Consider the following 14,002-nt stretch of genomic DNA (forward strand, 5'->3'; position numbering starts at 1 on the left):
AGACTAGTTAAAAAAGAAAAAAAAATCCTTACTACTGCAAGTTCATATTAATGATTGTGAACAGGACAACTGCTAAGAGAAAGGGTGGTCCATGCACTTTAAAGCTTGGAAGTGGAGGGCTGTTCCACTCTATCAGATCATTTTCAAGCTGCTTAGGTCAAATAGCCAAGGGAGACAATGTGATATCGATGGATTTGTTTTATGGCTCACCAGTCTCCAATGTTAATTTGCATACGTATACACAAAATAATTATGGAGAAAATATTTTTGCTAGACTACTGCCAATCACACAAGAAATAAAATGCAACTTGTTCAAAGGACTGTCTCTTCATTAGACAACCTTCAGTTCTTAAGAGACTGCCTCAAATCCTCTCTAAGGATTATGGGACAATTGCTGGCTCCATCCATTTTGTGCTGCTCAGTGCTTTGTGACTCTGTGTTTGTCAAATGACACCACTGTACTCGGTGTTGGATCAATGTACTTCTCTACTCAAGCCACTTAAGAATGGAGTAATTTGCTGCAGTCTCTCTTTGCCAAGTGTGCAGTACAAACAACATGCCTCAGAGTTACGTGTTCCAGAATTTCATGTCCTCCATGGATGAAATTACGTAATATTTTCAGTCCACTGGCACAGAAAAATCTTCATGTTCAACAGGAAGAATAATTCCTCCTATTTCCTCATAGCCCTCAAGACCCTTAAGAATAAACTGATACAATCTAGTCTTCCTATTACACAGACCCTAACAAAAGCAGTAAAGGTGGTGTGAACTTGTCCCATTCCTCTCAACAAGGCCAGAACTCTGACGCTTAAGAGCAACAATTTAAATGCTGACAACCATTTCACTGCTGATACACTCAGTTAATGTGTCTATCCAGTTATTGGACATAAAGTCCATCATATTCTCATTATTTGTTCATCTGAAAGGCTGTTCTCCAGAAATAAGACTAGACAGTTTAAATTAACAAAATTACAGAATAGCCTCAGACTTCTTTTCCCCATTTGGTCTTTTAGAGGAACTTGTTCCTCTTGCACCGCAATAATGTTCCTTGTCATAACACAGTGGTTTGGAGTACACCAGCTCATCTCTATCTGGCTGTAAAAGCTGCTTTAAGTGACATAAGGTGCTCACTTCTTGTCAGAAATTAGTGCACTGCCTCTTGCACTGTTCCCAGTCACTGCTAGCTTGGAGCTCATGAGACTAGTGTTGAACATTTAACCTGTGAATGTCACATGTACAAATGCCCTAAGACCACAGGAACAGCTCTTATAGCACTGATTGTTCAAATACCTGAGACATAGCTATAATCTTTGTAAGTTAAGGTGCAAGCAATGTTTACTGTGTTACCAGCTTCTATGACTCTCAGTGCAGCCCTGGGATTTTGTAGACTGTCTGTGAAATGTGGTCTAGTGACAAAGACAGTTCACTCTATAATGACCTTATTAACAATTCTGAAAGATTCTACTTGTCCATTAGACGGATACCTAGGGAGGAAGGATGGTCTTCTGTTCAAATCATTAGACTGGGATTCCAAAAATCTGGGTTCAATTCTTGGCTCTGCCACAGATTTTCTGTGTGCCCTTGGGCAAGTCACTTAACCTTTTTTGTCCCTCCGCTCTCTATCTGTTAAAACGGGGACAATACTTCTCCTTGACCAACCACCATCTTATGTATTAGATTGTAAGCATTCTGATCGCAATTGTCCTTTATTAGGCATATGTCCAGCACAACAGGGTCCGATTTGGCTGAGGCATCAACCTGCTACTGGAATACTACACCATGCCCACTCTCCCAAAAAATCCCGCTAGTAGACCCCACTGGAATAAAAAAATAAATGAACACTTGGTACTCAGTCCATGTATTTTGTTTGTAGATCTCAAAGTGCTTTAAAAAGGTAAAAAGAAAAGGAGTACTGGGGGCACCTTAGAGACTAACAAATTTATTTGAGCATAAGCTTTCGTGAGCTACAATGCACTTTATCATATTCATTACTATCCACTTTCCCTTATTTCCATTTGTTACAATATTTTTTTATAGCTGCCTTCACTTCCCCTCTAAATCACATTTTTTTTTAAACCATTATGGCCTCCTTGTTGATTATGGGATTTTGGGCATCTCCTAAGGTGTTCTTAAATGATTGCCAATTATCATTCAATATAATTTCTTCATCCCAGCTGATTTGGCTCATAATTGTTTTCCACTTTGTGAAACTGGCCCTATTAAAGCGCCAACTATAAATATTGTTCTGGACTTTATTCTGGTTGCATATTATAAAAGTGATGGAGTCAGGATCACTTGAACCTAAGCTACCATTAGTTTTAATTCTGTGATCAGTTTCTCTTTATCTATCTTTAAAGAATTTCCCCATGTTGGCTGCAACACTTTTTAAGTTAGGAAATTGTCATATATAATGTTTAGAAATTCCAAGGAACAGAATCCTTGCCTCCACATTTCCAGTTGCATGCTCTAACTCTTGCAAAATCCAGATTTGTGAAAATACCCTGCAGAAAAAAAAAACCCCTACTGATTTGGCCAAATTCCTTGCATGTTTGTGTCATTCCTGTCCAAGAGCCAGAGCATCATCATCCCATAAGACTACTCTTTTTTCCTTGGGGTCTGAGTTGTTTTACACTTGGCATTTCAATGCAGCTTTATTGAGATTAATTATGATTATAGATAAGAAAGAAGGGTCTGTCCCATCACTTCAGGGAGGCTATCCATAGATAATGACCAGGCAGCACTCTGGGAAACATCAAGAGCAGTGCTAAGAGAAATAATTGCTCATGATGCGTCGAATGGAAAGGACTCCTTGGCAAAAGTGAAGCAGTTAGGAAGTAAGAGATCTCAATTAGAGCAGATGCACAAAACTGAGAGATAAAGACTCTCTGGTGCATGTTGAATGCAGCGAAGCCAAATTAGAATCTTCATGAACGTAAGCACTGAAAAGGTCCCTTTCGTTATAGCGACAATGCTACTATGGGCAGAAAGAAGGGTGAAAGAGAATGTTAATGAGCATCACAAAGTCCAGAAGGTTAGACAGACAGAGCCTTCTCTCAAAGACCAAAAAAACAGTAAGTAAGTTAGTAAGTTTTCTGAGATCTGCAGTATCTTTAAAGTTTTTTGTCTGAGATTTTATCACCATGGTTTTACAATCATAGCAGAAAGTCTCTCTTTTATGACTAATACTCATCTGCTACACAATGGAAAAAAATACATTTAATTTTAAAAGGAACAGGTGGGGAAAAGCTATCCGCCAAGTCTGCAGCCTGTAATCTGAATTTTCATAAAGAGAAACCAACAAACGCCCATTCATTCCCTTATCCCTCCCAATACTTATAAAGCTTTTCTGGGGTTGGGGAGGAAGAAGTAGGGTGTCTGAGTGCAGCTAAATGTACTCAACAGATTGGTTAAATGCACCTTAGGTGCTGTCACCCTATTTCAGAATGAAACGCCATCATTATTAAGAGAGCGTCAATTGGTATGTTCAACCACCACTTTCCAAGGGAGCACCCTGCTGCAATTATCTATGCTTTTGTCACCTGGAGGTTAGATTACCACCATGTGCTCTACATGGGGATTATATATTGAGACCATGTGGAAACTGGAGCTAGTGCAAAATGGAAGCACCCACTTATTTAGCAAAGCATCATGCAGAAGGCACACATCATCAGCACACTGTAATTAGCATCACCAGGCTGCCAATACATTTCTGGCTGGAGTTCGCTATGTTGGTTTTAACCCATCAAGCTCTAAATGGTTTGGGACCTGGTAACATGAGGGACCTCCTTTCTCCTTGTAACATACTGCTGCAGCTATGACAAGAAGCCCACCCTCAATCTGAAGGGGATTGGGTGCTGCTGGCAGAGCATTTGTGGCTTTGTAAATCCTTGGTCTGCCTGAGTCATCATTTGTTAACCTTTTGGGCATGCTTCATAGCCAACTTTTTCTCTTCAGCATGACTGGGTGTGAAGGGGATTGGGGACTGCTATTATTAGCTTGCCTTGCAGTAAGGTACAGGCAGGTCTGAGTGTGCAAGTGATTTTAAAATCTGGCATGGTGAAAAAAACTAACACAAATACATTAACATTTTAAAGTAATGCTGCCACATTCGCTGTAGAGAAACACAACAGTAAAGTAGCTAATCAATCTTTCTGGTCTTTGCCAATGTTTTATTCTATGTGTTTTAAGTTAACATCATCACCATCATCATCAACACCCCCAGTCCCGGGGACCTACACAAAACAGAGTTTAGCAATAGTAAACATTTCTAACACTAGAAAGTATTAAATATCAGCACATGTATACTGCACTATTAACTTTATTTTCAAAAAGCTTGAAATTGTAGTAACTTGAGATGCACAAAAAGCCTTTGACCACACTGAATGGTTTTGGGTGTTGAATCTGTCTCTAAGCACAGACGTTTAAAACTGGATTATACTGGCAGGAATCAGGAATTTAGGCCAGGCTGGTTCTTTATGTTAGCTCAAATTTTGCCTATTTGTCAGGACCTCCCCCTGCACCTCTTCTATTTGTTCTCATGAGATAGCACACTGCTTACTTCTGCCAGGGAGGGAGGAAATCTATTTCTCTCAAGGTAGGGCAACGGAAAGTGAATAGGACTGTGCGTTCGGTAGACAATACTTTTCTTTTGATTTCAAACCTCCCTTCAACGTTCTGTATCCCCTCCTTATTCTAATGCCCTTAAACATAACGTTCAGATCTTCTGAATCATTTGAGAACATTATGAAACACTTCCTCCACATCATCTTAAATGTTATGCATTTTATTCAGTGCTCAGGAGTTTAAGCAATCTGTAGGTTATGCAGAGTACATCTAGCTTCCTTTCTGATATTTCATTCAACTTCTAGCCAATCTTCAACATTAGCAGTGACCTTTACAAGTAGGCTTCCATTGCACTTTCTTGGATGGACAAAATTAATCTTTTTAAAATGGATACCATCTCCAACAGATGGATTTGTTTCAAACACGAGACATATCTTCATTAACCCAAAAGTGTTTTGTGGAACTACATAGAAGTTTTCACTGCAACTATATATAATGTCCCCTCCCTCACAAAATGATGACAATAATATAAAAGAGCTTTGTTGAAATATGCAATATGATTAGCTGAATAGGATTACCGCTCATAAAATCATCTACACCTAAATACATGAATATACATGCACATCCATTATCTGGACTCTTCCCCTGGAACAGATATTCTGCTAAACAATCTCCTCTAAGCTTTGTTTATAAAGGACATTGAACAAAACCTTTAAATATGAATATTTTAGCTCTTATTGATAAAAGGGATTACTTATAATACCACCAAAAGATTAAAGACAAAAATCTAAATCTTCAATTAATATATTCTGTACATTTGACAGCAGATTGTGCATAGTCAGTTTTGTTGATTCCCCTGCAGAGTCAAAAATTTCTCTTGTTTACATGGGTCTCTCATAAGTATCAGGTGAGAGAAGAACATTAAAAAAAACCAGCCAAAAAATTCAACTGTAAATCCATAAACATGAGAAGACTGGGATATAAGGACAGGTGTAGTACCTGAACTAATTTTGATTCTTTTTTTAAAGGACTAAATTTCAATTTGTTAGTACTTCATTAAACACAAGATTTAAAGCCAAAAATTTAAAAAACAAATTAAAAGAAAAACAACCCCCTCCCAGAGCCTGAGGTCCACCTGGAATTCTGTGCAGACGGCTGGATCTGTAACTTTTCTTGTGTGTACAATGTTTTTGCACTTGAACTTCTACCTTTGCTTTTAAAAATGACCCTGTTCAGGGTCAGATTGTTTCCCAGCCTTACACAGCTATGCAGGGGCAAGAGGATGAGTGAAAACACTATTCAGCCACATACTCCTAGATAGCCTCCCCTGACCTTGGTTCTGGGTGTAGGAGCACAGGAGGCTGTACAAGGACAAAATCTGTGTTTGGTAAAGAGGAAGAGATAATAAAGGAAACGTCTTCCCTGGGGAGGTGTCCAGCTACATTCCACACCTTACATTGCCACTGACCGAAGGCTCAACCTGGCCCTAAATAGGTCAGATTACATGATAATGACCCTCTCTTGGCCTTAAAAAAATACAATCAAATCTATGACACAATCTGCAAAAGTAATCAGTACTTTTGTTTTAAATTTTATGCTACTGTTTAATTAAATCAAATTAATTTTCCAGTCTGCAAAGGAACTGTGTATTAAAAAAGGAATTTTTAAGTACCGATTGCATTATTAAAGATCTGCAAATGGCACCGAGAGCATTAGTTAGGTGCGTTTATATTTTTGTGCATTAATCCAATATATAAATAAAAAGAATAAATATAATAAAAACAAACAAAAGTGATCCTGTTGTAAGCGGTGGCACAATGTGAAATGGGGAGTGGGATGGAAGGGACAGTGGAACAAAGTAAAGTCGTCTAAAACTTTATTGAATATGATTTGCTGCGGCTTTGCAAGAGTATTTGGATTCCAAGATGGAATTCAGAGGTAGTTTCCTCCAATATAGTTAACTGTCATGGGAGTTGGAGAGGATACTGAAAATATATTCTTCACACCTCAACAACTTCAACTTTGTGAAGCCTCCAAACTGTTCTACACTTGGAAGAAAGGGCCTATTTAAGAGAATTAATAAACACAGTAATAGGATAGGTTTACCATGGACTTAAAAGGGTTTGTGGGGACGGGGCGGGAAGTTTAATAAAAGGCCATTTTGCTACTTCAAACACTCTTTGGGTGCATTTTATTTGCAATAGATACAATTCCAAGCTGTATTCAAACTGCCCAAAAAGTATGCATCCCTTATTGTGTGTTATTGCTTGTATGATATTGTTACAGTCAACAAAGTGTGGACATTAAAAAATAAGGCTCCTTTAGATTAATTCGGGCGTCTTTGTTAATACCTATTTAAAATGTGTATTTTGAAGACTGTACATGTTCTACTAATCCTTGTAAAATGTATACAACTCCTATGCATATAAAACTGACTTGTTTCCTTGTTTGGTATTAAATTTTAACTGCTTTCAAAATTCCAACAGAATTTCACTTGTGAAATCAAAGTAATTAATAACTTATTTATAAGCAAAAAAGAAACCAAAAACCAGTAAACTGTTTCCATACAATTTTAATATGTATTTTAAAAAACTTATATTAAAGAAACACTGTTCCAGAAATGTGTGGTGTACCAAGTTCCTCCTAAAACAAACTTTTACTGCAGAAGTTGTAACTCCTTAGAAGGACACATAAATAAAATAACTGTGAATTTAAACTATTTAAGAAAAGTCAGAAAAGCATAACAAATTAAGTAGTTTCATGAAACATGGAAAAATTAAAAACATTCTTTTGCAGTTGACATTCCCCAACAGCACAGGAAACTCAAATACAACAGCACAGTTCTTCCTCAGGAGAACCAGAAAGTGAAAGCGATTAAAAATAGAAATTTAACTAAAAAAAAGAGTTTAGCTAGTTGGGACAAAGTGTCTAATATGCAAGTAGTAAATGCACAGCATTAAAAGTAGGAAGTAAACTAGATGTTGATTTAGTTGGGGATTGGTCCTGCTTTGAGCAGCGGGTTGGACTAGATGACCTCCTGAGGTCCCTTCCAACCCTGATATTCTATGATTATTTGAGTTTTAAATCTAAGGCATTTAGAAAACTGGTAAGAACATGTTTTTTTAAAATTATGATATTTATCTTGTCAGTGTCCCTTTAAGATAAATGTAGAGAGCAACCTGCAGCTCAACTTTATAAGTGGAATGAATAAATTGCTGAATCTCAGCATTAAATTTCAATCTGCTGCAGTTGATAAGAATAGTTTTATTGTTTTACTTTACAAATTTGGATAAATTAAATAAATACAAACCTTAACTACATAAAAACCTGTTGTAAGGATTTTGGTACATGGTACAAATACATACATGTGTGATGGTCTTGCTCCTGCAAGATGAATTTTGGAAAGAATATTTTATATATAATCTCAATAATTAGTCTCTTGTTCTCTTAAAGCTCAACATTTTTGCTTGTGATTGATTAACTGAGCAGATCCAGAGGCTACATGTCTGAAATCAGAGATACACTAAAAAATTCTACAGTGCAAAAATTTGCTCGGACCACTGAGGAAACCAGGGAGAAACTAATGGCATGTTTGCATAACAAACTGGGTGGCTTCTACTTGATCTCTAGTCCCTTTGGGGGAACGTGAATCAAACAAAGAACAGTGACACTGGAAGAATAACCCTTGAAAGAGAGTACTGTGGAAGTGAGCTGTAGCTCACGAAAGCTCATGCTCAAATAAATTGGTTAGTCTCTAAGGTGCCACAAGTCCTCCTTTTCTTTTTGCGAATACAGACTAACATGGCTGTTACTCTGAAACCTGTTTTTGAAAATGGCACTTAACTGGGAAGAAGTGTATCTTGATTAGAGGATGCCTTTTATGAACTGAATGTTTGATAATCACATGCCAAATTAATTGTAATTAACACAACATGTGTTGTGGTCATTTATGAATGATACAACTGTATATTACACCTTTGTTCTATGGATTTTTATGGGTTATGTTCTCTCAATGGCTGTTTTATCCTAACTTCAAATCCCATTACAACGCTTTAGAAAGCTTGACAAGGGTTTCCCCGCCCCCAATAAATAAAAATAGTAGCAGTTTGAAAGAAAAAAAGATTCCATCTGCCATACATCCTTTGTTTTAAGGAACTGCTAGTTAGCTGTGCCCTTTACATTAAAATACTAATGAGATTTCCAAAAACTGTCTTAACTACTTACTGCTCTTCCTAAATTTAGCAAAAGGCTCTTTGTATTCTCTTACCTTTATGGTTTTGGTCTGGAGTCTGAGTCCATTTAAAGTGTTAATGGCTTTCTCTGCATCCTTTGGATCAATATAGTTAACAAATCCATACCCTAAACTCTGCCCTGTTGAAACATAAGAAACAAAACAAAACAAAAAAGGACTCAGTATCTTTTCAGCACATGAATGACTTCCAAATGTGGAATCAAAATTCTCTTCTCCTGTTTGTTTTCACCACACTTCCACCTAGACTCTCTACATACAGCAGGGTGTCAGTTTTTCACCATTCCATTCTGTGGAAACTAACAGAAAATTTTTAAATAGCCACTCCAATGTACATACCTAAAAGGGAGAAGAAAAAAAAAAAGCCAAAAAAATGCTTTTCTACAAGTTATCTGAAAAGCATGTAACGTGTTGATATCAATGGAATTAGATAAACACAATTAATAGCTTTGTGTTGAGTTTGTAACAAACTAGAGGATCAGCTGTTCAAGCAACATGGTTCCCATTTAAAATGAAATAAAAATAAATGCTCCTCATGCCATTGTTTATAGAGTCTGTCTGGTTTTCATAATGTGAAAGTTCAGAAGCCTCATATTTTACCAGATCCCTCCAAAACACATTGATCAGTTGGTTGTAAAATCAACTTAAACTTTCTATATTGTGTTATTGACTTGTGACTGGCAATGCAGAACTGAAAAGAAAGGACAGACTATCACGTGCCAGGATAAGCTCTTACATTATGTTTTCTTTAGTATGTTGGTGATGCCGGCAAAGACAATACGGTACAACTGCTGCTGCATCCGGATGGCAGGAGCACATTTTAGCAGCCAAATCATTTCAACAGCTTCTGTTTTACTGGTAATGTCTGTGTTTATGTTTGTAGTAGGAGGAGGAGACCTGGTTTAACAACTCGGTTTAGTAACATGGAGCTAGTGATGTACTATTATTAACGCTATACATATACACATACAGCAAGGACAACTAAGTGTCTGCAATGGAGTAGGATAACATAACCAAAAGCTACGCCAAAAAATATTAGACCTTTCTCCCAATGATTTTACAATATGAATGTTAACAGAACACGAAAGACAACAGCAACACACAAGCAGATTTTGCACTCAGGCTTTCAAATTCCTCGGTCTTATGTGCCATATTTAAATTATTTTGGATATTTGGAAAATGCAATGATTTGTTGTATTTTTTTTAAAACCACAGACATTTACTGGGCATGTAGAGATAACAAGGGTTAAAAAAAAATTCTCAGGAGGCAGGCATTTTCTTGAATCTTACCCACTGTTATATACTTTAATGAATTTGGAAAATGCTAGGTCCAAATCCTACCTGCACATGGGGTCCAATGTGCAGAGGAATCATCCTGATTCTGCTCAAGAGGGGTAAGAGGAAGAAAGGTTGTGAAAAGCCCACACAGGGAGAGAGAGAGAGAGATAACAGACTGTGAAAACTGTACCCCACAAAAGCTTATGCCCAAATAAATTTGTTAGCCTCTAAGGTGCCACAAGGACCTCTTGTTATTTTTGCTGATACAGACTAACACGGCTACCACTCTAAAACCTGTACTCCATATGGGCTCTCACTGTAATAATGCAGAAGTAGCTACCCAGCTCCTTCTCACACACCTGCATGGAGAAAGCAGAGGTCACAAAGCATCCTGCACACGAGGACCTATGCCCTAGTCTGGTGGAGGGATTCCATCTCTGCTACATAAAAACCTTGTTACTTTGTCGCAGAGAGAAAGCGCATTTGGCCTACTGAATTTGGGGAGGAAAAAAAAAACAACCCAAGAAATGTTGTGTTGCATAATCCATATATAATAAGAGTTCCTCGGTCTTCTAAAAATCAGATCAAGGTGCTCAATTTTTAAGGCTTACACAGATATTGCAGCACACCTTTAAAAACCCACAGAAATGCTTTATTTCACAGCTACAATGACCACATACAGTGTTACAGACAGGAAATTGCTATTTTAAATTACATACATCAAGGGAGCGCTTCCATTCACTAAGACTAGAAGTACAAGCACAAAACACACCCATTCTTCCTGAATGGCTAAATTCATCTCAACAAATATATCTCAACCCCAGTTAGCCTGCATTAACCAAAAGTTAAACTGAGCAAAGAACCAGAAGCATAAATAGCATAAGAAATACTTTTGATGTCACCTCTCCCCACTGTTTTGTGTCTACCTAAGGCAGCGGTTCAACTGTGGGTCAGGACCCCAAAGTGAGTCAGGACCCAATTTTAATGGAGTCAGCAGGGACAGCATTAGACTTGCTAGGACTCAGGGCTGAAGCAGAAGCCCAAGCTCTCCCACTGCCCACCCGGGACGGTGGGCCTCGGCCCGCTCTCCCACACCCAGGGTGGTGGGGCTCAGGCTTTGGCCCACGCAGGTAGTAACTTTGTTGTCAGAAGAGGGTTGTCAGAAGAGGGTACAATGAAGTTTGAGAACCCCTGACCTAAGGTATTTATATGTACCCCATTGCAGCTGTAGGTGGGCCCCTCCCAATCTTTAATATGTTTGCCCTCAATACCTCTGGTAAGTGGGGAATGCACTGTGGGGCAGGGACAGTCTTTGCGTTGTGTGTTTGTACAGTGCCTAGCACCATAGGGTCCTGTTCCAGGGCTGGGGCTCGTAAATGCTATCGCAATACAAATAAATACAACAACAACAACAAATATCTAGCTCTTATACAGCACCTTTCATTGGTAGAGCTCAATAAAATAATTAGTATTTCACACATGGGGAACTGTCTGATGCAGAGAGAGAATAAGGTCCAGATTTTCAAAGGTATTAAGGTGTTCCTCTGCTCAGCACTGTGAGGCCTAAGTGACTTGGATAGCTAAGTTCCATTCTCAAAAGAGACAAGCTTTTAGATCCAGATCCTAAAAGGTATTTAGGCACCTAAGTCTAATTAAAGTCAATGGGATTTAGGCTCCTAGGTGCCTAAGTCACTTTTGAAAATGGGACTTAGCTGTCTAAGTCACTTAAGCATTGCAACATATAACATAGCTATCTATCTTGATATCTATGGATACGTTTAAGAATCTGGCCCCGAATGACTTGCCCAGAGTCACACAGGGCATAAGAACAGCCATACCAGGTCAGACCAAAGGTCCATCTGACCCAGAATCCTGTCTTCTGACAGTGGCTAAAGCCAGGTGCTTCAGAGGAAATGAACAGAACAGGTCATCATCAAGTGGTCCATCCCATTGCCCATTCCCAGCTTCTTGCAAACAGAGGCTAGGGACACTTCAGACCATGGTTTTGCATCCATGTGCATCCTGGCTAATAGCCATTGACGGACCTATCCTCCATGAACTTACCTCATTCTTTTTTGAACCCTCTTATTGTCTTGGCCTTCACAACATCCTCTGGCAAAGAGTTCCACAGATTGACTGTGCATGGTGTGAAAAAACACTTTCTTTTGTTTGTTTTAAACCTGTTGCCTAGTAATTTCATTTGGTGACTCCTAGGTCTTGTGTTATGAGAAGGAGTAAATAACACTTCCTTATTTACTTTCTCCACACCAGTCATGATTTCATAGATCTCTATCATATCCCCCATTAGTCATCTCTTTTCCAAGCTGAAAAGTCCCAGTCTTATTAATCTCTCCTCACACGGAAGCTGTTCCAGACCCCTAATCATTTTTGTTGCCTTCTTCTGTATCTTTTCCAATTCCAATAGATCTTTTTAGAGTTATGGCAACCAGCTCTGCATGCAGTATTCAAGATGTGGGCGTACCATTAATTTATATAGAGGCAATGTGATATTTTCTGCCTTATTATCTATCCCTTTCCTAATGATTCCAGACCTGAAGAAGAGCTCTGTGTGGCTCAAAAGCTTATCTCTCTCACCAACAGAAGTTGGACCAACAAAAAAATATTACCTCATTTCTCAGAGACATTTGCATAGATACCTTTTTAAGGAAGAGAATATAGATAAAAGGAACCTAAAAGGAACTTTGGGGAGGGCAGAGAGTGACATAAGACAGCTGACACAAGAGGAGAACAACACTGACCTGGAAACAAAGCTTCTCATGTCCCCCCATTCCTTTCTCTGGAGTTCCTTAGTTACATCATTAAGGTTACTTTGCACTGGCCATCTGCCATCCTCCACACAAAAAGATATCTACATGGATGTTTCCTTTACAGTGGAAGGAGGCAATTCACAAGAGCAAAATTACTCCTTTGCATGTTTGCATAATCTGGTTCAAAGAACAAAATTCCTCAAAAGAAATGATTGATAATGCATGTATAAAAGCTAATCATAAACTTCTATTCCTAAGCTACTGATGGTGTTTTTTAATCACATGTATGCTAATTCCTACATTAGCGGTATTATATTGTATAAAATTTCTCATAGAAAGAAAAATCTAAGTTGACCTATTCAGCATTCTAAACACTTAATTTCAGGGAGTCCAAAAAAGGAAAAATACTGCTTTACTATGAAATGAACCATTAAAACTCAACCCACCACAATCTTGATGCAGTTGTTTCAATTACCAAATTTTTGTTGCTGCATTCTGCCATATGATTTAGCAGTCTATACTTTATATCAATGATGTTGAAGGGAAAAAAAATTCTACCTCAGTCAACAGAATGCAGGCCAATAGAGTCAAAAGGAAAAATCGACAGAAAAATAATTTTGTGAAAACCTATGCTTGGTCATATGAGATTTCTAGCAGACACTGTAAACTTTTAGTATACTAAACATTCACAGCTAAGAACCAAAAAAATGGAACAAATCATGCTAAATATAAATTCTTTTCAAACTACTCTCAGTAGCAATAAATCTCATGACAATAAAAATAGATTCTAGATTCATGTGCACTGCAAATGGATACTGGAGGAGGGGAAGAGGATTTGTTCTAAACCATGGCCAAGAAATATGAGCTTTCATTTAATTTGATCCTATCTTTTTATTGCATGTTCTGAAAAGGAAACCATTTCTTAGGCCCTGATCCGGCAACAGATAGCCTGCAGTTGGGCATCTCAGTGGGGTTCCGCACAGGCAGTCCATTCACACATGACACATACAGCACCAGCTTAAATTGAGAGTCTTGTTTTCTGTACTTTGGAATCCACCAATTCATTAGACATCACAATTAGGTGGGGCTAGCATGTTATATTTCTAGATCTTCGTACTACTACTATTCCTGCTTGTTGTTCTCT

The 14,002-nt window shown here is 38.1% G+C and overlaps 1 protein-coding gene across 8 annotated transcripts in view; it reads right to left on the reverse strand.

Annotated features, from left to right (window-relative positions):
* The window catches only part of ELAVL4 (ELAV like RNA binding protein 4), a 106,928-nt gene that overhangs the window by 13,125 nt on the left and 79,801 nt on the right, over window positions 1–14,002 (reverse strand). For all 8 annotated transcript variants that reach the window (XM_084637206.1, XM_084637208.1, XM_084637205.1 and 5 more), the window contains exon 3: window positions 8,831–8,934. In XM_084637206.1, coding sequence (XP_084493332.1) covers window positions 8,831–8,934 — 104 coding nt within the window. The remainder of the gene's footprint in view (window positions 1–8,830; window positions 8,935–14,002) is intronic.

The sequence above is a fragment of the Lepidochelys olivacea genome (assembly GCF_965140295.1).
Source record: "Lepidochelys olivacea isolate rLepOli2 genome assembly, chromosome: 8".
Lineage (NCBI taxonomy): Eukaryota > Metazoa > Chordata > Testudines > Cheloniidae > Lepidochelys > Lepidochelys olivacea.